The sequence below is a fragment of the Narcine bancroftii genome, chromosome 6, assembly GCF_036971445.1.
Source record: "Narcine bancroftii isolate sNarBan1 chromosome 6, sNarBan1.hap1, whole genome shotgun sequence".
NCBI classification, from domain to species: Eukaryota; Metazoa; Chordata; class Chondrichthyes; order Torpediniformes; family Narcinidae; genus Narcine; species Narcine bancroftii.
In genome coordinates, this window is record NC_091474.1 from 228,607,160 (window position 1) to 228,634,224 (window position 27,065).

General features: G+C 43.3%; 1 protein-coding gene across 9 annotated transcripts in view; it reads right to left on the reverse strand.

The window, feature by feature from the left end:
* Positions 1 to 1,363: 1,363 nt before the first annotated feature.
* Positions 1,364 to 27,065, reverse strand: part of LOC138737113 (tyrosine-protein kinase Fyn) — a 253,161-nt gene continuing 227,459 nt past the window's right edge. For all 9 annotated transcript variants that reach the window (XM_069887637.1, XM_069887639.1, XM_069887636.1 and 6 more), the window contains 4 exons: positions 20,978 to 21,054; positions 20,717 to 20,870; positions 9,896 to 10,027; positions 1,364 to 3,127 (listed from right to left, as the gene is read on the reverse strand). In XM_069887637.1, the coding sequence (XP_069743738.1) occupies positions 2,919 to 3,127; positions 9,896 to 10,027; positions 20,717 to 20,870; positions 20,978 to 21,054 (572 nt within the window). In that variant the 3' untranslated portion in view covers positions 1,364 to 2,918. The remainder of the gene's footprint in view (positions 3,128 to 9,895; positions 10,028 to 20,716; positions 20,871 to 20,977; positions 21,055 to 27,065) is intronic.

Consider the following 27,065-nt stretch of genomic DNA (forward strand, 5'->3'; position numbering starts at 1 on the left):
TTCTCACTGATGCTGCCTAACCCAATGAGTTCCCAATACAACAATACAATTCAAACTGCTTTAATGATGACTCCAGGGGGCACCTTCAAAGCACGAAAGCTTCGCTGTACAGGTGACAATACTGAACAATTCAATTCAGCCTGTTCCGAGAGCATAGAAGGGAGAGGGATGACCCAGCTGGGGATTACAAAATTATGAGGAGCAGAAATAACACTGAACACCAATTTCTTTCAAAAGTTTTGCTTCCTGAAACAAAATTGGGGATTATGATAGACAACTTCGAGCTGAACTTAAAGATAATTTCAGATTTGGTGTATCACATAGGAAGATCGAGAAACAATAAATGAATTTTTATTGAATTTAGCATGTTTAATCGCATGATAATGTTGAGACATTGACGCCTCTCGTGTCAGTGTCCAACAATAGTCGGCCAGCATTGATGGATTCCAGTTGCCTTGATACCACTTTTCTATGGTTGCAATGTCCTGGTTCGTCACTGACTGCAGCAAGATTAGCAGGAAAGACGTCCAAGTGCGAATGCAGAAAATGAATTTGCACTTCATAGTTTTGAATGCTTGAAGTAGACAAAATATGACAGGAAATCACAAAAATAGGCTATATTTACAAAAAAAAAGGTATGCGATAGAAACATTTTAAGGTGATATTTTCATGACCTGCAGCCCAAAATCCATAAAATACACCCCAAAGTGTTCAGGAAGCAAAATATTAATTGTTCAGTGTAATCAGGGAAGGGGGAGTCTAAAAATTCAGGGGAGAGGAGAAAGATTTTAAGAGGGCCTTTTTATAGTGAAAGTGGTTGTATGTGGAACAAACTGCCCGAGGAAGTGGTACAGGCAGGTACAATAGCAACGTTTAGACAGGTACATGGATAGGTAAGGTTCAGATAGATATGGGCCAAATGCAAGCACATCGAGAAGGTTAGACAGGCAACTTGGCTGGCAAAGTTATGTCAAAGTGCCTGTCCCCGTGCTGTAAAACTCTACATCTCTATTCAACACAGTGAATGGAGTTGCCAGGGCCTGAATGTTGACATTCATGCTTTCTTCTGAAGAGTAAATGCAGGTAGCTATTTTGAAAAATTATTGTAATTCACTATCCTATATTTATTAATATAGTAGTTTTCCAACTGTACTTCACACCCTCATCCAAAATAACTACGTCATTGTAGATGCAATTCACACAACCAAATTATATCTTGCTCTTCAAAGGCACTCGATTATATATGTCCTGTCATCTTTCCTTAGGATATGGCAAAAATCACATTAACTTCAGCCACAAATCAAGGGCTTGTACTTTTTAAAATTGTACTGTGCGCATCTCATTTTCAACACAGGACGAACGATTTCAGAGGTGGGCTGACCCCAGGTAAGATCTTTTATTACATGGGCTTGAAAATGACAATAACTGGATTAGGAAAATTGAGTAGAATGTAAAATGTCAACTGGTGCAGAAACTGTAAAATGCTTTGTTTAATGACAGCTGTGACATTAGATTCATTGCGAGTGTTGTAAAGGGAGAGAAAAAAAAAACCGTATTAATGCAGAGGCATCGTCTGGTTAAAATGTACAAATACCAAGAATCCAATGTTTGGACCACATGGCCAATTCAAGGAATGTAGTAACATCCAAAAACACATTACTACTTTTGTGCATCTGCTATCAGAGTTATTGAGTGCATAGTCATTTTCTTAAAGTAATCCTTTAGGATGTCATTGGTTGCACAGGAAGCAATCAGGAAAATGCAATTGATTACTGCACATTACATGTAAAAAGGCGTAAAAAAACCAGCATGACGTTAGGCATAAAAGGACAGCTGAGAACTCTGTCATTTCATCCTTTAAAGCATAGTGGACCTCAATCTCCTCTAACTAACATTGCATTTCTCAGGGGAAGGATTAGATTCTCACACTCCCGGACGTTCAGCACTCGAGTGATTTGTCAAATGCAGCAGAGCACTGTTCTTACTGGATGCCGTCTGCTTGGTGAAACTCTAACCCCTGACAGTCCTCAGTGCCAGGCACACATCCCCAGTGATCAGGCAGGATTGTCTCATGGACCATTAAGCCACATGGACATGCCTGAATCACATTGCCCCTAAAATATGGCTCACGAGTAATGATTGAGACGGGATGGAGCACATGAAAGGTACATAAAACTTCTTTAAGTAGACTTGGTCACGTGACAAAATATCACATCACTGATATTAAAGGAAATCTTAAAATGGGAATAAAAACCAAGCAGCATATCGTGGAGGAGGTGGCCGATACAAACAGGCAATTGCTCTTGCCAGCATCCAATGGTCTCCCAGGGACTCACAAACATGGCAATATGCAAATGAAGAGGGTTGGGAGGGGGCAGGGGGACGTGGGCGGTGTGGGAGAGCGAACACAAGCCACAGTTCCAGTACTCTGCTCGATTCTCAGCTGCAAGCGTCCTCCCTTCTGTGCCGAGCTGCTGCCACATTAAGTGTCGATGCAAAGACTCCTCAGGAGAGTTGATGGTGATCATCCTGCTCAATGCCGCCAGCTGTAACCGGCATGTGGGCAACTCAGTTTGCCCTTCGAGGGGTTTATTAACGTGGAATAGGTCAGCTGAGCCAACAGGCAGTTGGGAGGGGTGGGAAGACGGTATCTGAGCGATAAGTAGCATTTTAGAGATGGCATTCCATCATTTTTTAACAGTGACTATTATACAATACTAACATTCGGACATATTCAAAAAATAGCCCCGATCGTCTCAAGGTGCCCATTTTGAAAAGGCCGGGGAGTGAGGACTTGACATTAGAGGATACCAGGTTCTGGAGGTTGACAACCAAGACCTGGAAACCGTCCATCCACTCAATGTCTAATGGCAAGGGAAAAATATTGAGGAATGTCCAGTTTTTAAAAGGACAGCAGGTCACAGGTTGTCTCCTGGCTGGTACTGAGGCTCAGTTGCTGTGAAGTAGTCCTCCAGAAAGGCCTGCAGATACTCAAAGGTGGGCCTCTCCTCAGGGTCTTTCTTCCAACACTGGATCATGAGCTCATGAAGGGAACTGGGACAATCCTGGGGGGATGCCATTCGGTATCCGCGTTCCACCTGCTCCAACACCTCTCGATTATTCATACCTGATGGAGGGGAGAGAAGCATGGGTCAAAATAAAAACATAATAAATGGGAAGGATGCACTGAGGTCAAACATAATAAGGCAATGATTCCCTGCAGAAATAAACTGGCACATTAATCCTCCTATGTGTTCTGGGGCCTCCATGTCAATGCAATCACAAAGAAGGCTCGCCAGTGGCTATACTTCGAGAGGGGTTTGTGGAGATTGGTATGTCACAAAACACTCTTGAACATTTCTATAGGTGTAACATGGAGAGCGTTCTGACTTGTTGCATCACTGTCTGGTACGGAGGTGCCAATGCCTAGGACAGGAGAAGATTCCAGAGAGTTGTGAACTCGACCAGCGCCATCATAGGTATCAGCCTTTATTCCATTGAGGACATCTACAAGTGGCGGTGTCTCAGGAAAGCAGTCTCCATCCTTAAAGCTCGCCACCCAGGCCATGCCCTCTTCTCACAGCTACCATCTGGAAGGAGGTACAGGAATCTGAAGACGAACACCCAACCGTACAAAAACTGCTTCTTCCCTTCGCCATCAGGTTTCTGAATGGACATTGAACCAAAGACACTTCCTCCCTCTCTTCTTTTGCACTAATTTAGAGTGTAGGAATTTTGCACCTGTAAATCTGCCACAAAACAATGAATTTTGTGACATGTTCATGACAATAAATTATGTTTCTATGTCTGGGAATGTCGTAACTTGGATCAGACAATGGATCACAGCCTGCTTTGATGTTAATTCCTTCTCTGCTGGAACAGTAACTGAGGCACCTCAACGCCAGCCTGCAACCTACGCTCTATTAACCCTTTGGACTCTGGCTGTTTTTTAATCTTTCACAATATATACTCCGGACTGGGTCCATGGGTAAACTATAGAACAAAGACCAGTTTGAACCAGCTTGTGGGTTGGCATAAAACTAGTCCCAGAGTATATGTACTTATTGGTAGTCCATGAAAACAGGGACATGGAATCCAAAGGGTTTCATCAAACAAAACCAGAGTGCAGGAACCATCAACAGGTCAAACAACATCTGTGGAAAGAAAAAGCAAGTTCACTCTTCAGGACAGAATGAAAAACAAAGAATGAGGAAAGAGATGGACAGGACAAAAGAAATATCTTTGATCGGGCAAGGCCAAGGATTTCCCATTTCAAATAAGGTCACCAGGCTCACAGGTTAATGAGGGAAATCAGATTAAGAACATGCCAAAATGTACATAAAAACTATGAAATGAAGGCAGTTGGAGGAAGAGAACACAAACATAACGGATGAGGTGTCAGAAGCAGATGGCGGCATCGCTGGCGTAGCGGTTAGTGCAACTCCTTTACAGTATCAGGACTGGGGTTTGAATCCTGCACTGTAAGTGCTGGATGTCTAAATTAAAAAAAAATGTAAATAAAAAATGTACAGCACATCAGACAATGCCATTACTGAGAGAAAAATAATGCCAATGTCCTGCAGTAGAACTGGTCAATTCTGATACAAACTGAGAATGCGAGTTGCTGAGGTTGCACATTTCAACATTGATTTTGGAAGGCTGCAATGTGCCCAGATGGAAGATGAGGTGCTGTTGCTCAAACTGAAAATGAGCTTCTTCTCACAGTGCAGGAGGCCACGGAGACACTGATCAGGGGAAGAGCAGCTTAGAGAAAAAAAAGGGCCTCAGGGTTGACCCTGGGGATTGCTTGTACAAGTTCTCGGATGTCTTCTCTGAAGGATAGCGCATTTAACATAGTGGTTAGTGCCACACTATTATATCGCCAGCGAATCCGGTGCTGTGTGTGAGGCGTTTGTATGTTCACCCTGTGTCTGCGTGGGCTTCATCTGGGTGCTTTGGTTTTCTCCCATTTTTAAAAATGCAGGAAAATTGGTATATTTTGGCAGCATTGTCTTTTGACCCAGAAGGGCCTGTTACCATGCTGTATGTCTAAATGTTGCAGTGATCATATTGTGAATGCAGTACACTAGGAGTACCAGTGACTTACTGCTTCACTTGGAAGGACTGTTGGGTTCTCAGAATGGTAGGAAGAGATGAAAGGACAGATGTTGCATCCTACCATTCATGGACCCAAAAGGTCCTATCAAGAAAGGGTACAAAGTTTGTGGTCTGTACCTCTAGGGATACAGGAGATTGAGAACTGTCCTCATTCCATAGAACACTAAAGTACAGAAACAGGCCCTCTCAGCCCTTCTAGTCTGTGCCAAACCATTTTTTTTCCTTAGTCCCACTGACCTGCACCCAGTCCATAGCCCTCCATACTTCTCTCATCCATGTACCTGTCCAAATTCTTCTTAAATGTTAAAATTGAGCCCAAATTCACCTCTATAGCCTGCAGCTCGTTCCACACTCCCACCACTCTGTGTGAAGAAGTTTCCCCTAAACCATTCCCCTTTCACCCTTAATGCATGTCCTCTAGGTTGCATCTCACCTACTCTCAGTGGAAAAAAGCCTATCTACATTTACTCTAACTCTCCCCCTCATAATTTTAAATACCTTTATCAAATCTCCCCTCATTCTTCTACGCTTCGACATCCTAGTAAATCTTCTCTGCACTCTTTCTATCTTATTAATATCTTTCCTGTGGTTAGGTGAACAAAACTGCACACAATACTCCAAATTTGGCCTCACTAGTGCCTTATACAATCTCACCATAAATATCCCAACTCCTATACTCAATACTTTGATTTATGAAGGTCAATATGCCAAAAGCTCTCGTTTCAACATCTACCTGTGATGCTACTTTCAGGGAATTATGTATCTGTATTCCAAGATCCCTTTGTTCTACTGCTCTCGTCTGCGCCCGACCATTTACCATGTAGGTACTACCTTCCAAAATGCATCACCTCACACTTGTCTGTTTTAAATTCCAACTGCCATTTTTCAGCCCATTTTTTCCAGTTGGTCCAGACCCTCTGCAAGCTTTGAAAACTTTCTTCGTTGACCACAACACCTTCAACCTTAGTGTCATCTGCAAACTTGCTGATTCAATTTACCACGTTATCATCCAGATCATTGATATCGATGACAAACAGCAATGGTCCCAGCACTAATCCATGAGGCACACCACTAGTCACAGGCCTCCAGTCTGAGAAGCAATCATCCACTACTACTCTCTCTGACTTCTCCCATCCAGCTATTGTCACATCCAGTTCATGACTTCACCATGAATACCTAGTGTTTGAACCTTCCTGATTAACTTCTCATGTGGGACCTTGCCAAAGGCCTTACTAAAGTCCGCGTGGTAACCTCCTCGAAAAACTCTCTAAGATTGGTTAAACACAACCTACCAAGCACAAAGCCATGATGATTATCCTAATCAATTTCTGGTTATCCAAAGAATTGTATATCTGATCTCTTAGAATGCCTTCCAATAATTTACCTAATACTGATGACAGGCTCACTGGCCTATAATTTCCAGGGTCAATTTTGGAGCCTTTTTTAAACAACAGAACAATAGAAACATTGGTACAAAGGGAGGTGTGAGAGAGCAGAAGTTGAGACACTTTCACTAAAAAGAAAGTCACACACAAGGGGACGTTGTCGCAATGCAAGGGGGCCAATTTAAACCAGAGGTGGATGCTAATATGGAGATGATTGTGGGCTCAGTTTTATCATTCAAGAAAAATTTTGGTCAGTACATAGATGGAAAGGGTATGGAGGGCTATGGTCTGGGCCCAGATTAATGCAATGAGGCCGAATAATAGTTCAGCACAGAATAAGTAGGCCGAATGGTCTGTCTCTGTGTTATAATGTTCTATGGTTGTGGGTGGAATTCTTTGACCCCCTTTAATAGATCAAATGATCAGTTCTCCACCACTCATAAAGAGATCTGGGAGGTGTCATGCAGGGTAGTCTGAAGGTAAACTTGGATGTCGAGTTGGTGGTAAAGAAGGCAAATGCAATGCCAGCATTCATTTCATGAGTTACAGGATACAAGAGCAGGGATGTGATGTGCAGGCTTTTATAAGGCACTGGTGAGACCTCGCTTGGTGTACTGTGAGCAGTTTTGGGCGTTGGAGAGGGTTCAGAACAGGTTAACAAGGATGATTCCTGGAACGAAAGGGTCATCATATGAGGAGCATTTGACAGCTCTTGGGCAGTACTTATTAGAATTTTAAGAGAATAAGGGGGAATGTGATGGAAACATTTTGAACGTTAAAAGGTATGGATGTAGAAAGTTTTTTTTCCTTATGTTGGAAGTGTCTAGGACAAGAGGGCGCCACTTCAAGATTGAAGGTCATCAGCTTAGAAAAGATATGCAGGGGAACTATCTGTTGCCAGCATTGAGAAATTGATAAGTTCTTGATTAGACGGGGCAGTGGGGCTGAGTGGATAAATGGATCAGCTCATTATTGAACGCCAGGGTGGACTCGATGGGCTGCCAATGGGGTAAGGGAGGTGGGGGGGGGGGGTTCCATCAGTGGTTAGGAAGAGGGAGGTCTGTCAGTGGGGTCAAGGAGAGGGGGGTTTGTCAGTGAGGTCAGGGAGAGGGAGGGTCCGACAGTGGAGTCAAGGAGAGGGTGTCCATTAGAGGACTCATGGAGGAGGGGAGGTGTCCGTCAGTGGGCTCAGGGAGAGGGGGGACAATCAGTGGGGTCAGGGAGGGGGGGCATTTGTCAGTAGGGTCAAGGAGAGGGGTGTCTGTCAATGGAGTCAGTGAGGGGGTTCCATTAGTGGGTTAAAAGGGGTTCGTCAAGTAAAGTCAGGGAGAGGGGATTCCGACAGTGGAGTCGGGGGTCTGTCAGTGGGTCAGGAAGAGGGGTCCTGTCAGTGGGGTCAGTGAGGGGGGGGTACATGTCAGTGGGGTCAGGGAAAGTGGTGTATGTCAGTGGGGTAAAGGAGAGGGGGTCTGTCAGTGGGGTCAGTGGGGGGGGGTGCATGTCAGTGGGGTCAGGGAAAGTGGTGTCTGTCAGTGGGGTCAGGGAGAGAGGGGAGGTCTGTCAGTGGGTCAGGGCAAGGGAGTTCTATCAGTGGGGTCAGAGGGACCCATCAGGTGGTGAGGGAGAGGTGGTCTCACCCTGGACCTGAGGGCACAGGACACAATTTTCTGATATGCAGAAGACACTAAACCAAAAGAAATGAGCAACTGTGAAGATAGGAATAATCTTCGAGGAGATATAGTTACGCAGGTGGGATGAACCTTAATGCCGAGGTGTCGCCCATGTGGCTTTTTGAACCAATTATCCATCAATAAGAATCTCTTCAAAGTCTTTAAATGCCAAAACATAAAACCATAAGATATAGGAGCAGAAATAGGCTATTCAGCCCATCGAGCCAGCCCTGCCATTTAATCATGAGCTGATCCATTTTCCCACTCAGCCCCACTGCCTGGCCTTCTCCCCATAAACCTTTTATGTCCTAGCTAATCAAGAACCTATCAATCTCTGCCTTAAATACACCCAATGACCTGGCCTCCAGAACTGCCTGTGACAACAAATTCCACAGATTCACTACCCTCTGGCTGAAGTAATTTCTCCACATCTCTGTTCTAAGCAGACACCCTTCAATCCTGAAATTGTGCCCTCTTATCCCTGTCTCTCCCACCATGACAAACAACGTCTACTCTGCCCATGCCTTTCAACATTTGAAATGTTTCAATGAGATCTCCCCCTGCCCCCCCACCCCATTCTCCTAAATTCCAAGAAGTACAAGCCAATTACTGTCAAATGCTCCTCATAAGATAACCCTTTTATTCCTGGTAACATACTTGAACAGTGTCCGTTACTAAGCAGCCAAGATCTTCCCTGAAAAACAAGTGAAGAAATTGCTCCCCATCCCAGGACCTCACTTCCAGAAAATGTGTCCCATTGCTTCAGGTTCCCCCAGCCTGGGATAACACCTTTTCTACATCCACCCTGTCAACAACATGGCCCACCCTCCACAAAATCTGACAGCTTGAACACTCTCGATGTTTCCGATCCACTTGTAGCGGGGTTTGAATCCATGTCCTCCAGCCAAAAAACTTACTCTATCACCCACTTCATCCCGCAGCAGCCTCTCCGGACCTGATGGCAGTTTTTTCACTCAAGCTATCAGACTTTTAATATCCAGAGTCTATTATATTGTAGCGTGCCTCTACTGTGCCTATGGTTTAGTTTTTTTTAATTAATTAATGTATTCTTGCACTGTTTCTATTCATTTTGTGTAGGTTGGAGTCTAGTGTAGTTTTTTTTGTTTTGTCTTGCGTAGAAATAGTGTAGTCTTGTATTGTGTTACGTTGTTTTTGTGTAGTCTTGTGTTGTTTAATGGAGCACCATGGTTTGGAGGAACGTTGTCTTGTTTTTTTTAACTGCATTACTTCATTTCCAGTTTAGTTTTAAAATGACAAATAAATGCTACTTGTACTTCATAATCCTGATCAACAAACACAATCATCCAATTAAGTTCTTCTTGTTGCATCTGGTCAGATGGCAGATGTTAAAAAGCAACCTACTTCAAATTAACTAGAATAGTGTTGGGGTTTATCAGATAGAAAATAAAATCTACCTCAATGATTAGAAAAGGCCACTTTGAGGTTGTCTGGCTGATCTTCGGAATCTTCAAAGACGTACCTTGAAAACTAATTTGCTGGCTTAACATTAACCGTCAGGTTGTGAGACTCTACCTTTTAAAGAAATGGATCGCCTTTTGAAATTAGATTTCTTTTGTTGGTGCTTAAGAAAAGGATTGCTTCATTTGACCATGTAGAGGGGCTCCCTTTCTTTTTAAAAAATGTTTTCCCAGCTGCAAGAGTGAGATAGCGCTTACAGACGAAACCTTCCATGGTTCTTACCAGGGTACGGCACTCTCCCCTTGGTCACCAGCTCTGTCAGTAGAATGCCAAAGGACCAGACATCAGACTTGATTGTGAATCTGCCGTACAATGCAGCTTCCGGTGCAGTCCATTTTATAGGAAACTTTGCGCCTGTGTGAGGAAATTATGCTCTCTTTAATTTAAAAATAAAAGAAGCAACCTGTTTAGGACGAGTTAAACAAGTAAGTCTGCAGACGCTGGGGTCAAGTGCAAAACACAAATGCACAGGAGTAACTCTGCAGGTCATGTAGCATCTGTTGGACGTAAAGTGCAACCAGAAATAAGCAAAACCAGGCAGGTGCCTGAATTGAACTAACTATCTGGGACTCGACTATTTATGAAACAATATCTATTTATATTTATACTCCTCAACAACAAACTTAATCAGGGGTATATTTACGGACTTTTACTTTTGCACTTCATTGATTTTTTTTTCCTCTCTGTATTTTACTGCTAGTTTGTTTATATTTCTTTATTTGTTTTCATGTGTACATTGAGTCAGTTTTTTTCCCCACTGCCAACACAGGTAGTCCTTGACTTCCGATCTACGCAAGTCCACCTGCACATTCGACCAAAATTTAAAAAAAAATCTTTATTAAAACTACTGTACAGGTACATATTTAGTATTAAAAGTACTGTATACAGTGGTCCCCGCTCCTGGCAGAAGCCTGAAGTCCCTGTTCCCCGTGGCAGCCTGAGGACCCCATTAAACGTTCATTTGCATGACCTCGGGCTTGCGCAGTGGAGCAAATCTGACTTCCAATCATCCTGAGTTACAACCAATGCTTCGGTCCCCATTACAGTCGTCAGTTGGGGACCACCTGGAAAATGGTAATTCTGCCTTGCCCATAGGTAAAGAATCTCAGGCTTGATTGTGATGTTATGTTTATACCCTGACAATAAATGTGAAATCTGTAGGTTTGTCCTGCATGTTATGTGCTTTGACTTGTGTGCTTGCATGTTTTGCACCAAGGACTGGAGAACGCGGTTTCATCGGTCTGTACTTGTGCAATCGGATAACATGGAACTTGAACTTGAAAAGGTGAGGGGAGAGACGGGGAGGAGAGGTGGGAGGAAGGGGCGGGGGAGAAGCAAAGGCGAACAAGTGGACACAGGTGGGAGGATCAAAAAGAAAGAATCTGAGAAGGAACGGGAGAGGGTGGAAGATAGTTCTCTGTTAGGAGAGGGTAGGGAATGGGGTGGGAGCTGAGGAGAAGGATGAGGGAAAGAGATGGAGACATGGGAGAGGGGGCTTATGGAAATTGGAGAAAATTCCTTAACTTGTTACTGGGAACTCAGCCCCTGACTGTGGCTCTGGGTCAAAGCACAGACTGTACCAACCTACAACCACACCCTCCACTCTGCACGACTTGCACCCTCTGGCGAAGCACCCAGAGCATTCAATGCTCTGCACTGTCCCTCACAGCACCAGAGAAAGAAGGACAAATCTCACAACATGGAACAAATACCAGAAGTAAAAGGCAGGTTCCTCAGCTCACACTGTGACAGTGTGCTGAATTATGGGACTTGGTGAACCCAGGGCAGCTGATGTCCACCTTCAATGAATGGGGCTGAGGCAGCTAACGCTTCATTTCAACCCCATGACCAAAGTTGGCTGCTTCAGTCCTTTTCTTGATCTTGCTAACCGGCTGTGTTTCCTGTACTTGCTGTCTTTTAGATTTCCAGCATCCATTGTGCTTGACTTGAAACTTAAAAATAATTGTATCAATTTATATTCCATTCTCTAACCGCACCAGGGTGGCCTGGCTCGTGTAATGCTATTACAGAGCCAGTGGCCTGGGTTAGAATCCGGAGCTGTCTGTAAGGAGTTTGTACTTTCTCCCAGCGTCTGCGTGGGTTTTCCCCAGGTGCTCTGGTTTCCTCCCACCTTTCAAAGAGTACGGAGGTTGGAGGTTGATTGGTGTTTTTGGGTGGCACAGGCTCGTGGGCCAGAAGGGTCCGTAACTGAGCTTCATGTCTAATTTTTAAAAAGATTTACAACTGGCAACGATTAACACTGACAAATTGAGAGATAACCAAGTTGGCATAAGCAGTTATATCCTAGTTGACGCGTATCTGCAAACTATTAACTGTGTAATTAACTATGATTCGACTGTTAAATAAATTGATTACTTCACAGATTTTATGCATGAAAAGGTTACTCAATCATTAATTTGAAAACAGGAAAATAAATGCCTCTGTGTACAGAAATTGAGGTGAAAAGAAGATTGGTTCCTCAAATTTAACAGCCCAGCATAAAAGTGTGGCAAACTTCAGATCAGGATCAAGGTTTGATTAAGGCTGAGGATTTATCTGTAGAGTCACAGAAATGCTGGAGGAACTCAGCAGGTTTTGCAGCATCAATAGGAAGGTAAAAATATAGACAAGGGAAGCCCACAGCTATTTGCATATATTTTATCTACCTCGTTGTTACTTCTTCTGAGAACCAAAACTGCTAAAGACTGAAAAAAAATAAAACAAGTTGACAAAAGTTGAAAAATTGCATTGATATTTTTGGCAAGTCTCAACTTGCATATTTACAGCCAAATATTTCTGAAATGTGGATATTATTGTAATGTAGGAAATGTGAGAATTTACCCACAGCTAATAGCCACAAACAAAATACCGCGCAGAGAATCTGCTTCAGCGATAATGATTGATACATAAATACTCCGCAGGACCTCAAGGACATCTTTCTTTCTCTTGTTTAAGCTAGGTTCATCAAAGTTCAGCTATAGTGTTCTCACTAATCCAGTGGAAGTCTTAAGCTCCTGCTGGAATTTCCAATCATCGTCCTGAGATAATGGCTCCACTGGAGGACTGCAATTCGTTCACAGAGGGGCCTCCTTAGCCTTCAGTTAAAGAGTGAGTGGCAGTTTCAGAGCAGCGGGGAACTTGCTCATTTGTCACACTTACTCAGCAATTTCTTGTTCGCTGCCAGAGATAATGTATTAGGCCTTTTCCTATCACATTGGCCAAACCCATGATTAAATGAAGCAACACAAAGCTGAGGAATTAAATGCTGTGTAACTAATTAAATACATAGTAAGGGATTTACATATTAATCCATTAACCATATCTAATTCCTGGAGTGCTTAATTCAGTTATGTCCAGGGTGTAACAGATCAATATTTCTTGAACTTATTTTAATCCAAAGTCAACTCATCCCAAACTCCAAATGTAATAGTTGATTGAAATTGGCAAATATTCACCCAAACAATCTCATTGAGTTTTATTCATGTTTCTGTTTACTTTTTACTGATTAAATAATATACTATAAATTCCAGACAACTAACCAGTTTCATCTTCTGCCCGTCTCCAAGATTCATTCCACAGCCTTCAGTGAAATTTGGCATTTTGAGAATGTGAACTCATTCTTGGAAACGGAGATGAGCGGCAGAGCGGGGGGGGGGGGGGTGGGGGGTGGGGGGGGGAGAGATGACGGAAATGTGAAAATCTAGAATGGGATTAATGTAAATGAGTGCCTGATGACCAGCGTGGACTTGGTGAGCTAAGGAGCTCGTTTCTATATGAACCAATGGTGCGATATTGCATCTCGGGCTGAGCGGCACTAACTAAAGAAGGTTTCTACTCTGGAGATTCAAAACATTCATCAAGTTCTAACAGCATATCGGACAGTGCTTGCATTTAAATTGGACATGGGCAGCGTGGCTTTCTTAGGGGAAATAGCTGACAGAAGTTTTCAGAGGTAATAAAAATTATTAGACGAGGTGGGTGCATTTGATATAGTCCACATGTACTTCAGGAAAGACTTTGAAACTCATCCAAGGACCATAAGACATAAGAGCAGACATGGTCTGCCCACCATTCAGTCATGAGCTGATCCACAGCCTTACTGCCTGGCCTTCTCCCCCAGTGGGAGAGCATTTTGGAAATAATGATAACGAAGGCCAAACAGGTTGAAGGTCTTGACTTGAGAGAAGGTTGATCCCAATGTAAGGTAGGACTTGGGAAAACTGGATTGGGAGCAGCTACTTGCAGCTCAGTCGATCTAGGAATAGTGGAATCATAAGAAGAAGGACATTGCAAGAGTCCTTCCCATGTTCAATGTTCACAAGGCTGAAAGATCACTCAGTCTATGGCCGGCAAGGAACATTGACAGTTGGATAAAGAAAGAGGTAGCGTATTGACAGGGGTAGAAGTCTGAAAACAGCAGAGGGCCTAGAGGACCATGGAAAATCTAGGGAAGGTTGGTGAGGGGTGGGGGGTAGGGGGGGAGTGAGTCTAGGTAAACACAAAAGACTGCAGATGCTGTAATCTGGAGCCAAAAAAAAACCAATCTGCTGTCAGAACTCAATGGGTCAGCCAGCGTTTGTAGAGTCAAGGGGATGGCCACAGTTTCAGGTCGAGACTCTGTACCAGGACAGAGAGTGCAGAGGATACATGTCCAGTATAAAAAGGAGAGGGGCCAGCAGACGACTGGTGGAACAGGACGAGGAGGGAGATGCTGGGCAGATGGTTGGGAGGTAGTGGCTGGTGGGTGAAAATAGATACATGAGGAGAAATAGAAAAATATCAGATGGAGCGAGGTAGGGGAAGGGGTTGCAGGTGATGTGGCAACAAAACCTCTTGTCAATTGTCTCTTTGCCTCCATAGATGCTGCCTGCCCCACCGTTTCTCCAGTAGTTTCCTTTATGACTTAAAGGTAACTAGGAGGGCAAAGAGGCAGGTTATGGGAGATAAGCAGAAGAAAGGAAAATAGCAAAACATTTTATAAATGATATTACTAAGCAGTTGGGTAACCAGAGAAAGAGTAATGAGCAAGTGGGAATGTGTGTGTGGAGCCAGAGGACAGAAGTGATATTTTCAATGAATACCACTTATTTAAATTCACCATGGCGAAGGATAGTGTAGTGGAGAATTCAGGGACTGGGATAGTAGAATTCTACAAAGTGGTCAGAGGGAGACTCTACACAGGCCATATCTGAGATCTGGGTTGAACCGAGGTCCCCTGAGTTGCGAGGTTGCAGTAAGAACTGCCGTCCCTCCTTGCTGGTGATAGGAGAATGGCTCAAATTAACAAATTTATTGCTTTAGGTATGCAATCTTAAATGTGGTATGAAATATATTTTTCCCTCCAGCCAGGGAAGGTCAGAACTGGAAGATAGTGCAGACAAAAATGTGGTGGAAAAGATGGAGCAGGGGGCAGGGTTTCAAGTTCTTGAATCATTGCAACCTTTTCCGGGGAAGGGGGTAACCTGCTCAAGTGGGACAGGTTGCACCTGAACTCGAGGGGAACCAATATTCTGGCAGGGAGGTTTGTTAATGCAATTTGGTAATTGGAAGCATTTAAACTACATTTGCCGGTGGTGGTGGTGGGGGGGAAACCAAAGTGAAGGGACAGAGGAAGAGGCAGATGGCACCACAAGTAGGGACAGCTAGTCAGGAGTTTGTGTGGAAGGACAAGCAGAAAGGGAAAAATTACAGCCAGTGGGATTAATTGCAGTGCACAGAGTCAAAAGTAACAAATAAAGGGCTAAAAGTTTTATGCATGTAGCATAAAAAATAAAGTGGATGACCTTGTAGTACAGCAATAGATTGGCAGGAATGATGCGGCCATCACAGAGTCATGACTAAAGGATAGATGTCACGGGAGCTTAATGTCAAAGGATAGGCAGGTATGCAGAGGGGGTGGCATGGCTGTGATGGTGAAGAATAACATTACATCATCAGGAAGAGGTGACATAGGATCAGAAAATATAGAATCATTGTGGGTTGAGTTAAGAAATGGCAAGGGTAAATGGACACAATTGGCAGTTATATATAGACCTCTAAACAGCTGGAATCTAGGCAACAAATTACAATAGCAAATAGAAAAGGTGTGTTAGAAGGGCAGTGTTATGGTAGTCATGGGGGATTTTAACATGCAAGTAGATTGGGAAAACCAGGTTAGGACTGGGTCTCAGGAGAGAGGATTTGTAGAATGTCTACAAGATGGCTTTTTAGAGCAACTTGTTGATGAGCCCACTAGGGTATCAGCTATACTGGATTGGGTGTCGTGTTGTGCACTAGAGGTGATTAGAGAGCTTAGGGTAAAGGAATCATTAGGGGGCAGTAATCACAGAATGGTTGAGTTAATTTGAGATTTAACAAGGACAAACTAAAGTCAGATGTGCCAGTATTTCGGTGGAGTAAAGGGAATTATATGGCATGAGAGATGAACTGGCCAAAGTAGATTGGAAGGGCCACTAGAAGGGTGACAGCAGAGCAGTAATGAATGGAGTTTCTACAAGAAATTAGGAAGATGCAGGATAAATACACAGCAAAAAGGAAATAATCAAATGGAAAAATGTCAGAACTGTGACTGACAAGGGAAGTCAAAAACAACATTAGAGCAAAAATCAGTGGGAAGATAAGGGGATTGGGACGTTTTTAAAAAATTGCAGAAAGTAACTAAAAAAATTCATAAAGAGGGAAAGATGAAGTATGAAAGTAGGCTAGCAAATAACATCAGAGGATCAAAAAGCTTCTTCAAGTATACAAAGAGATTTGTGTGATGACATTGTTTAATAGGTTTAATGTATCATATATGTTGAACGTTGAGTGGGTGGGGAGGAGGGGTGAAGGAGGGAGGGAAGGGAGGGGGAAAAGGGGAGAAAATGACACTGTGTATACTCAAGAGGGAAATGTTTGTGTGTATTTTGGTCAGTATGGTTCATAGCGTGTGAAAAATAAAAATTTTTAAAAAAGTATACAAAGAAATAAATAGTGGTGAGAGTAGATATAGGACCATTGGAAAATAATGCTGGAGAAATAATAATGGGGAAAAGGAGATGGTAAAGGAACTAAATGAGTATTTGGCATCAGTTCTCACTCTGGAAAACGCTAGCAGCAGAACCACAGAACACTACAGCACAGAAATCTTTCCCTGTAACTCAATTCCTGAAGACCCAGCAACATCCTAGTAAATCTTCTCTGCGCTTTCAGTCTTACTGATATCCTTCCTGTAGTTTGGCAACCAGAACTCCACACAATACTCCAATGTCTTATACAACCTCACCATAACATCCCAACTCTTGTACTCAATGCTTTGATTTATGAAGGCCAAGATGCCAAAAGCTTTCTTCATAATCCTGTATACCTGTGACGCCACTTTCAGGGAATTAAGTATCTGAATTCCAAAATCCCTTTGTTCCTCCGCACTCCTCAGTCCCCTACCAGTTACTGTGTACATCTTTCCTTGGTTTGTCCTTCCAAATGCAACACCTCATACTTCTCTGTATTAAATTCCATCTGCCACCTTCTAGCCAATTTTTCCAGTTGGTCTAGATTCCTCTGAAGTTTTGAAAGCCTTCATTGCTTTCTACAACACCTCAATCTTAGTGTCATCAGCACACTTGCTGATTCAATTTACTATATTATCATCCAGACCATTGATAGAGACAACAAACAACAGTGGACCTACCACTGATCCCTGAGGCCTACCACTAATCACAGGCCTCCAGTCTGAGAAGCAATCATCTACTACCACTCTCTGTCTTCTCCCATTCAACCAATTTTGAATCCAGTTTACAATCTTTCCATGGATACCTGGTGTCTGAACCTTCTGAACTAGCCTCCTATGTGAGACCTTGTCAAAGGCCTTACTGAAGTCCATGTAGACAACATCCACAGCCTTTCCTTCATCTACTTTCCTAGAAACCTCCTTGAAAAAAACTATAACATTCATTAAACACAATCTATCATGCATAAAGTCATACTGACTCTCCTTAATCACCCCTGGCTGTCCAAATACTTGTACACCCAATCTCTCAGAAAACCCTCCACTAATTGACCAATGACTGATGTCAGGGTCACCAGTCTGTAGTTTTCCGGTTTACTTTTGGAGCCTTTCTTTAAACAATGGAACAACATGAGCTACCCTCCAATCCTCCAGCACCAAACCCTATAAGGATAAGGATGTTTTAAATATTTCTGCCAGGCCCCCTCCAACTTATACACTTGTCTATCTCAAGGTCCGAGGAAATATCATGTCAGGCCTGGGGGATTTATCTACCTTAATTCGCTGTAAGACCTCCTCCTCTTTAATCTCTATATGTTCCATGACACTACTGCATGTTTCCCTTCTCTCCTTGTACACTATGCCAGATTCCTGAGTAAATACTGATCCAAGAAAACTGTTTAAGATCTTCCCCATCTCGTGAGGCTCCACACATAGATGGCTATTCTGTCTTCTAAGGGACCAATTTTGTCCCTTACTATCCTTTTACTCTTAACATACTTATGGATGGGTCACGTCTCCAGAATGGAGGACCATCGCCTTCCCAAGATCGTGTTATATGGCGAGCTCTCCACTGGCCACCGTGACAGAGGTGCACCAAAGAAAAGGTACAAGGACTGCCTAAAGAAATCTCTTGGTGCCTGCCACATTGACCACCGCCAGTGGGCTGATAACGCCTCAAACCGTGCATCTTGGCGCCTCACAGTTTGGCGGGCAGCAACCTCCTTTGAAGAAGACCGCAGAGCCCACCTCACTGACAAAAGGCAAAGGAGGAAAAACCCAACACCCAACCCCAACCAACCAATTTTCCCTTGCAACCGCTGCAATCGTGTCTGCCTGTCCCGCATCGGACTTGTCAGCCACAAACGAGCCTGCAGCTGACGTGGACTTTTTACCCCCTCCATAAATCTTCGTCCGCGAAGCCAAGCCAAAGAAGAAGAAGACTTATGGAACCCCTTTGGGTTTACCTTCACATTAAGGTATGTGCCAAAGCAACCTCATGTCTTCTTTTTGCCTTCCTAATTTCCTTCTTAAGTATTTTTTAATATTTTCTATACTTTTATTTTTACACTTCTCTCTTCTGCTTAACCCAGATCACCAATATCCATTGAAAACCATGGTTTCCTATTCCTGTTAACTTTGCCTTTAATCCTGACAGGAACTTGCAAACTCTGTACTCTCAAATTTTCGCCTACGCAAGAAAACTTTCCTTGCAAGAAAACAACTAATCCCAAATCCCTCTTCCTAGATTCTTTCTTGTTTCTACAAAATTAGCCTTTCTCCAATTTAGAAATCACAAATGTCACCCTCACGATTCAAAAAGGGAGGGAGACAGCAGAAAGGAAATTATAGACTGGTTAGCCTGACATCGGTGGTTGGGAAGATGTTGGATTTTCAAGGATGAGGTTACGGAGTATTTGGATGCACATGACAGAAGAGACCAACGCCAGCATGGTTTCCTTAAAGGTAAATCTTGTTTGACAAACCTATTGGAATTCTTTAGAAGCAGGCTGCACAAGGGAGATGCAGTGGATGTTGTGTATTTGGATTTTCAGAAAGTCTCTGACAAGGTGTCGCACATGAGGCTACTTAACAAGATAAGAGCCCATGATATATCAGGAAACATATTAGCATGGGTAGAGCATTAGCTGATTGGCAGGGAGCAGAGTGTTGGAATACAGGGATCATATTCTGGTTGGCTGCCAGGGGTCAGTGTTGGGGCCACTTCCTTTTTATGTTTTAATTTTTACAAAAAATTTAGACTTGTTTCAGTTCCTGTGCTGTAGAGTTCTGTGGATCTAAACTGGATGCAGTACAGTGGGATTAGGCAAAAAAAAGGTTTGGCACAGACTAGAAGGGCCTAAGGGGCCTGTTCCTGTGCTGTAGTGCTCTATGGTTCTACAGCACTGTAATGGACCCTTTTGGCCCATTAACCCTTGCCATCCAATTCACCTACACCTGTGGTCCATTTTGAATGGTGGGAGAAAAACGGAACAGCCGGAGAAAACCCACACATACATGCGGAGGATACACAAACTTCTTACAGACAGTGCTGGATTTGAACCATGGTCTCTGGTGCTTTAACAGTGTTACACGAACTGCCACGATAACCGTGCCGCCCCAATATTTTGATTTGGATTGTGGAATGAATGGCTTTATGGCCAAGTTCTTAGATGATACAAAGGTAGAAGGTAGTGTTGAGGAGGCAGCGACATTGCAGAAAGACTTAGACAATGGGCACAGAATGGAAAATGAAATACAATATTGGAATGTGTGCGGTCATGCATTTTGGGAGAAAAAAATAAACAGATTAACTATTTTTTAAATGGAGAGAAAACTGAAAATACCCAGTCGCAAAGGGACCTGGGCATTTTAAATCTGTGGTGCAGAAGGCAAATGCAATGCTGGTATTCATTTCAAGAGGATCAGAATTTAAGAGCAGGGATGTGATGTTAAGGCTTTATAAAGCACTGGTAAGACCTCCCTTGAAGTATTATGAGCAATTTCTGGCTCCTCATTTAAGCCAGGATGTGTTGACATTGAAGATGGTTCAGATGAGGTTAACAAGAATGATTCCAGGAATGAAAATGCTATTATATGAGGAATATTTGACAGCTCTTGACCTATACTCGATAGAATTCAGGAAAATGTTGGGGGGGCAGTGGGAAACTCATTGAGATATTTTTAACATTGAAAAGTGTGGACAGTTTAGATGTAGAAAGGTTGTTCCCCATGGTAGGAAAGTCTAGAAAAAGAGGGCACGACTTCAGAATTGAAGGGCGTCCGCTTAGAACAGAGATGGGTTGGAATTTCTTCAGCCAGTGAGTGGTAAATGTGTGGAATTTGTTGGCGTTGTGGGGGCCAGGTTATTGGGTGTATTTAAGGCAGAGATTGATCGGTTCCTGATCAGGGCATCCAAGATTTTGGGGAGAAGGCCGGGCAGTGGGGCTGAGTGGGGAAAATGGATCAAATGGCAGGGCTGGCTGGATGGGCTGAATAGCCTATTTCTTCTCCTATGTCTTATGGTCTAATAAAGAAGCATAATTCACAAACCGTACCTTGTCGAGCCGTGTACTCATTGTCCTCAATCAACCTTGCTAATCCAAAATCAGCAATCTTGCAAACAAGGTTGTCTCCGACCAGAATGTTAGCTGATCGCAGGTCCCTGTGGATGTAGTTCATCCTCTCGATGTAGGCCATTCCAGCTGCAACCTGTTCCAATCCACGTTAACAACAAATGTCAGATTAATTACACAGTGGGGAAAAAAAACCGCAAAGTAAAAACACAACTTGCTCCAGAGTTCTGCTTTGCCCCTTACCTGCGCTGCCATGTCCACAAGGTTGGGCAGCTTTAACACTCTTCCTTCACCATCTTTTAGGAAATCCAACAGACTTCCTGAAATGAGGAAAAAAAGTTCAGGCTTTCAGTTCATTTTTTGCCCTGACAAATTATTTTACAAATACCTTTTGGAAACAATATTTTGAACAAGAGGTAAGGTTTTATATTTTTGCATTCCTAGCAGTGGAATTGAAGGAGGAAAAAACCCTCCAAGTGCTTCGCCTCATGCACTGTGAGAACGTTTGTTTTTTGAGTCAACCCACACATAGTTTAGCAGTGGAAACGCTGAACATAATGCAGTGAGATCCGTGAGTAAAAGAAACGGCAGCGCTGAGAGCAGGGAGTGGACACATAGCGCTCCCGCGGGGTCCAGCTGCCCAGTGCGACTGCTGTCAGCTCTGCACTGTGTTTAATCAGCCTGTTAAAGTAGCTGACGGTGGAGTATTTTAAAGTACTGCGACCTCGTGATCTGGACCCAAGATGGCGGCGCCTATGATTGGCAGTGGCCACAAAGGGTTGCAGACTCTGGGGAAGCAGAGGACTGGCGCAGGGCACCAGTAATGGGGAGAACATCCTCTTGTTGAAAAGGAGATGATCCACGGGGACGGTGAGCCTGGCGGTGGACCAGTGAGGGGCTCTGAGGCTGAAGAACTCACATCAGGCTGCGGACTGCTGGAGACTGGGTTGGGACTGGTTGAAGGGTACCAGGTATTGGAACTGGGATGTGAGTGGGTGCTGGAGGCTTTCTGATGATGTTGGAGGTGCGCATCTAGAGCTCAGGTTGCTGATGGTTTGGACTGAAGGCTGTGTGGCTGTGAGTGTGCTGGAGATGAAGCCATGAACATTCAGTCCCTGGGGGGGGGGGGGGGGGGGACTCCTTTCCGCTTCTCCTTCTCTGGCTGTAAGGGGCACTGAGGATTTTTTGGCTGATAGCAAATTTTGGTCTGCCTTAAGGTAGATTAAATAAAATTTTGTGCAATGGTGTGAATGTATGCAGGCTTTTTCCACTGAGGTTAGGTGAGACAAGAACTGGATGGGTTAAGAGTGAAATGATTAAGGGAGAATGTCTTCATCCAAAGGAGCTGCCAGTGGAAGTGGATAAGTACATGGCTGGGAGGAGTATGGAGGACTATGGTCAGGGTGCAGGTCAATGGGATGAGGCTGAATAATAGTTTGGCACAGACTAGATGGCCAAAGGCCTGTTTCTGTGCTGCAGTGCCCATCGTTCTATGAACTGGGACAGATATTAATCTCCATTGTCAGTCGTCGCATCGCAGGGTAAACCTCCATGCTGAAACCCCACATCTCTGCCTGTGCAATATGAACATTGCTAGCAGTTTTTAATATATCTGCAACATTGATTCTCCGTGAAATTAATTCTGAAACTCATTCAAAGTCTGAATAATGAACTAAAAGCCATTCATCTAATTTAAGTTTTGGTATGAAAGAAAATACGTGAAGTTGAATTGAATTATTTATTGTCAGGTGTACAGAGATGGAGTGAAAAACTTAGTTTTGTGCGCCATCCACGCAGATCACAAAATGCATGCCATTCTGGATCCACTAAAAACCTTCACAGAGCATGGTGACAAGATTGATTATTGATAATGAACGTATTTAACTTTAACATTAGCATTAACATTTTCAAACTGGGTCAATATGGCTTTGATGGATGGAATGTCTCCACCATTAAGTGGGCTCTGGCTTATTTACATCACAGCTCCCTGATAATGATGGAGTGACTGATGCTTTAATAATGTCTTGGCTTCCAGCAAACTTGGTTTGTTACAACACATACCACCTAAAGTTTCTCTTACTGTGGGAAGATCATTGCTTCATATGTCAAGTATTTTTTTAATGCTGATGTATGACTGAAGGACTCCAGCTGAAGTTGAACAAAGGAAAAGTGGTTCAACAAAGGAACCCAACCATACATTCCTGGGCCATATGGAGAAGGACAAACAATGACAACCTGGACATTGGTGTCTATCCCTTGAGAATTAAAATATAAATCATGTCAACAACCAGTAACCTCAAGGTCAGAAATGATATGAGGCTTCATAAGGCACTGGTGTGAGCTCATTTGGAATATTGTGAGCAGTTTTTGGGTTCCTCATTTAAGAAAGGATGTGCTGATGTTGGAGAGAATGCAGAGGAGTTTCACAGGGATGATTCCAGGAGTGAAAGGGTGATCACAAAGAGTTTGATAGCTCTTGGCTTGCACTCTTTGGAATTTAGGAGAATGGGGTGGGGGCATTTCATTGAAGCATTTGACATGTTGGAAGGTGTTGTCAGAGTAGATGTAGAAAGGTCGTTTCCCACGGTGGTAGAGTCTAGGACAAGAAGGTACAATTTCAGGATTGAAGGATGTCTGCTTAGAATCGAGATATGGAAGAATTTCTTCAGCCAACGGGCAGTAAATCTGTGGAATTTATTGCTACAGGCAGTTGTGGAGGTCAGGTCATTTTGTTTATTTAAGGCAAAGATTGATAGATTTGTGATGAGCCGGGGCATAAAATGTTATGGGTGGGGGGGGTGGGAGGGAGGCCGAGCAGTGGGGCTGAGGGGGAAAATGGATCCAATCATGATTAAATGGCGGGGCACTCTCAGTGGGCCGAATAGCCTGTTTCTGCTCCTGTATCTTATGGAAATGATATGACTGCTCGTGGATTGTATAAAATAATTACTGATGATCACATTATTGTTTTATAGCCTGGGAATAAACTGTCCGTAAGCAAATGGATTATGCAGAGTGTTTTGGAAAACAGCAAAGGTTGATTTCAGCATGGTTAGTGCTGGTCTTTGTAGTTTTGGCCACACACAACAGTAAGTACTGGAACAGGTTCTTAGTTCATAATGTCTGCATTGAGCACCATGTCAAATTAAACTCAAATCTCTTCTGCTTGTTTTTCCCTGCTTACCCTTATGTCTACTTAAAAGCTTCTTCAAACTTATATTGGTATCTGCTTCCTTCACCACCCTGGTAGCATGTTCTAGACACTTACGATTCTCTGAGTAAAAGATTTGGCTCACACATTTCCTTTAAAATACCCTCTCCCTCACTTTAAATTAAAGCCCTCTGGTATTTAACATTTTTAACCTGGGATAAAGAATCGGAAGACCTTACTCAGTATGATTAGAAACATTGTCTCCTCCTCACTGAAGATCAACGTCTGCACATCTCAAGGATGTGTGCTTAGCCCACCACTCTACTCTACACCCATGACCCAGGCGCAATTCAAATGCTATCTACAAATTAGTCAATTACACCTCAGTTGTCGGCAGAATCACTGAACGGCAATGAGGAATCACACAGGAGGGAGATAGATCAGCTGGTTGAGTGGTGTCGCAACAAACAACCTTCTACTCAACATTAGCAAAACCAAGGAGATGACTGTGGACTTCGAGAGGACGCAAATCAGTCCTCATCAAAGGGTCAGCAGTGGTGAGGATCAAGAGCTTCAAATTCCTAGTTGTCAACATCTCCAAGGATTTGTCCTGGAGCCTCCATGTTGATGCAATCACCAAGAAGTCCACCCGCGGCTATAAATTAAATTAAAAAATACCATACAGCACAATAAACGGCCATTTTGGCCCACGAGTCTGTGCTGTCCAATTTTACACCCAATTAACCTACACCCCCAGTATGTTTTGAAAGGTTGGATGCAACTGGAGCCTCTGGGGAAAATACAGAGAAAGCCGATGTTGACACAGGGAAAACATACAACTCCTTAAAGCGTGGGATTTGAACCCCTGTCCCGATCGCTGGCGCTGTAAAGGTGTTGCGCTAACTGCTACGCCAACCACGTTGCCACTTTGTGAGGAGTTTGAGGAGATTTGGAATGCCATCAAAGACTCCAGAAAGCTTCTACAGCTGTACCATAAGAGCATTCTGGCTGGTTGCATCACTGCCTGATATGGAGATGACATAGCTCAGGACAAGAAAACACTCCACAGGGTTGTTAACTCAGCCTGCAACATCATGGGCTCCATCGAGGACATCTACAAGAGGCGGTATCCTAAGATAGAAGTCTTTATCCTCTTCACTCTGCTACCATCAGAAAAATGGTACAGGAGCCTGAAGACAATCATTCAGCGCAACAAGAACAGCTTCTTCCCCTCTGCCAAATAGATTCCCCAATAAACTACAGACACTGCCTTACTTTGTTTTATTCCTTTTACTTGCACTATTTTTTATAAACAGGGATGCCCAACCTTTCAATTTTTAATTTAGACAGACAGAACGGTAACAGGTCATTTTCGCCCACGAGTCCATGCTGCCCAATTAACCTACTACCCCTGTATGTCTAAATTAAAAATAAGAAGGTTGGCCACCCCTGGTTTATAGGAATGTTTGCACAGTGACACTGTCGCAAAACAATGAATTTCATGACAATAAATTCTGATGGTTCTGGTTCTCAGTCTTATTGTCTATCCTGACTATGTTTCTCATATTCTTGTAAAATTGTATCAGGTCTCTCCTCAGCCCCTGATGCTGCAAAGGTAACAAACCAGGTTTGTCCAACCTCTCCCTCAAATTCAGTGGTTTTCAAACTTTTTCTTTCCACTCACATGTAATCCCTATGTCATCGTTGCTCTGTGATTAATAAGGGTTACGTAATGTGGTATGTAAGAGGGGGAAAAAAAGTTGAGAACCACCACTCTGGTCCCAATTGCTACTGAAATATTTTGCTTGAGAAAAATTGTCATTGGTCCATTTCCTTTGGAGTTATGAAACCGTGCACATAATGAGTCAATTAGGTACGATTAAAACAGTGGTTTCAAAACTTTTTCTTTCCACGCACATACCACCTTAAGCAATCTCTTACTAATCACAGGGCATCTATAGCATAGGGATTACTTAAGGTGGTATGTGCGTGGAAGGAAAAAGTTTGAAAACCACTACTCTAATCCAGGCAGCATTCTGGTAAATCTCTTCTGTCCCCCTTCCAAAGCCTTGCTGTCGTGGGGTGACCAAAATTATACACAATACAGAGAGGACACAGCCTAGTTAAACAAGAGAGACTGGAGATACTGGAAAACTGGAGGAATACACCAAATGTTGGAGGAATCAGCAGGTCAGGCAAAAGACAGTTGGCATTTTGGGCCACAACCTTTCATCACTTCTAACTGTTACTCCCAGCACTTTTACTCAAGCTGGGGCTGAGTAGATGACTTGCAATTGTAGAAAGTTCTTCTGAGAATGACAGCTTATTGTCCTATACACAAGTACAAATTCTTTCTTGCTGCAGTCAAACAGGTACATCAATTATGGCATACATAAAGTTGTCAGAAAATTTAAACTTTCCTGAGGAAAGGCCCAGGCCCTAAATGTTAATTACCCTTCACTTTGATTGGATGCTGTGCGACCTGCTGAATTTCTCCAGCATGTTTGTGAATTGCAGCAAATTTACTGATTGTGTTGGAGCTGAACTTAGCTCCACTGTCGTGAGGTTCCCCCTGTTTTGATGGTCAGCAGGGAGGAGGTGACGTTGCCAGGTTCACGCTGACTGGCGTCTGCCGATGAGGAAGTCGAGGATCCGGTGGCAGTGGGATGAATGGAATCCCAGCTCCTTCAGTATGAGTAGAAGTTTTGCTGGCCTGCAGTTGAATTGACTGCTACGTGAGGGTCGTGATGGTGGAAGGACCAACACTGCCCATATTCATTCTCAGTAAATTTTCACAGAAGAGCAATGAAAAAATCAAGGGCAAGGGTATCTAAACAAAGGCAGATCGGCCATTCTCTAGATGGCAGACAAATGGAAAAATCTATTGAGTGCAGGCAATTTTAGCAAACACTGACAGTGCTTTTATTTGCTCACGTGAATGAGGAATTTTTGGGTCCTTATTTATAGAATTAAAGCTCAGATGGTTTCTATTTTACGTGTTGGTAATGAGTATTGGTGCCCTTCTCCACAGCAGTTGAACCAATTTGCTGATTTCACCACTCTTGTTCTTTCAAGGGAGCTGGCTTTTACGGGGAAATAAACGCACAGGACAGGAAAAGGCTACTCTTTGGGAGTTGTGAATTCGGCCAGGGTAATCAGTCTCCCCTCTCTTACGGACAT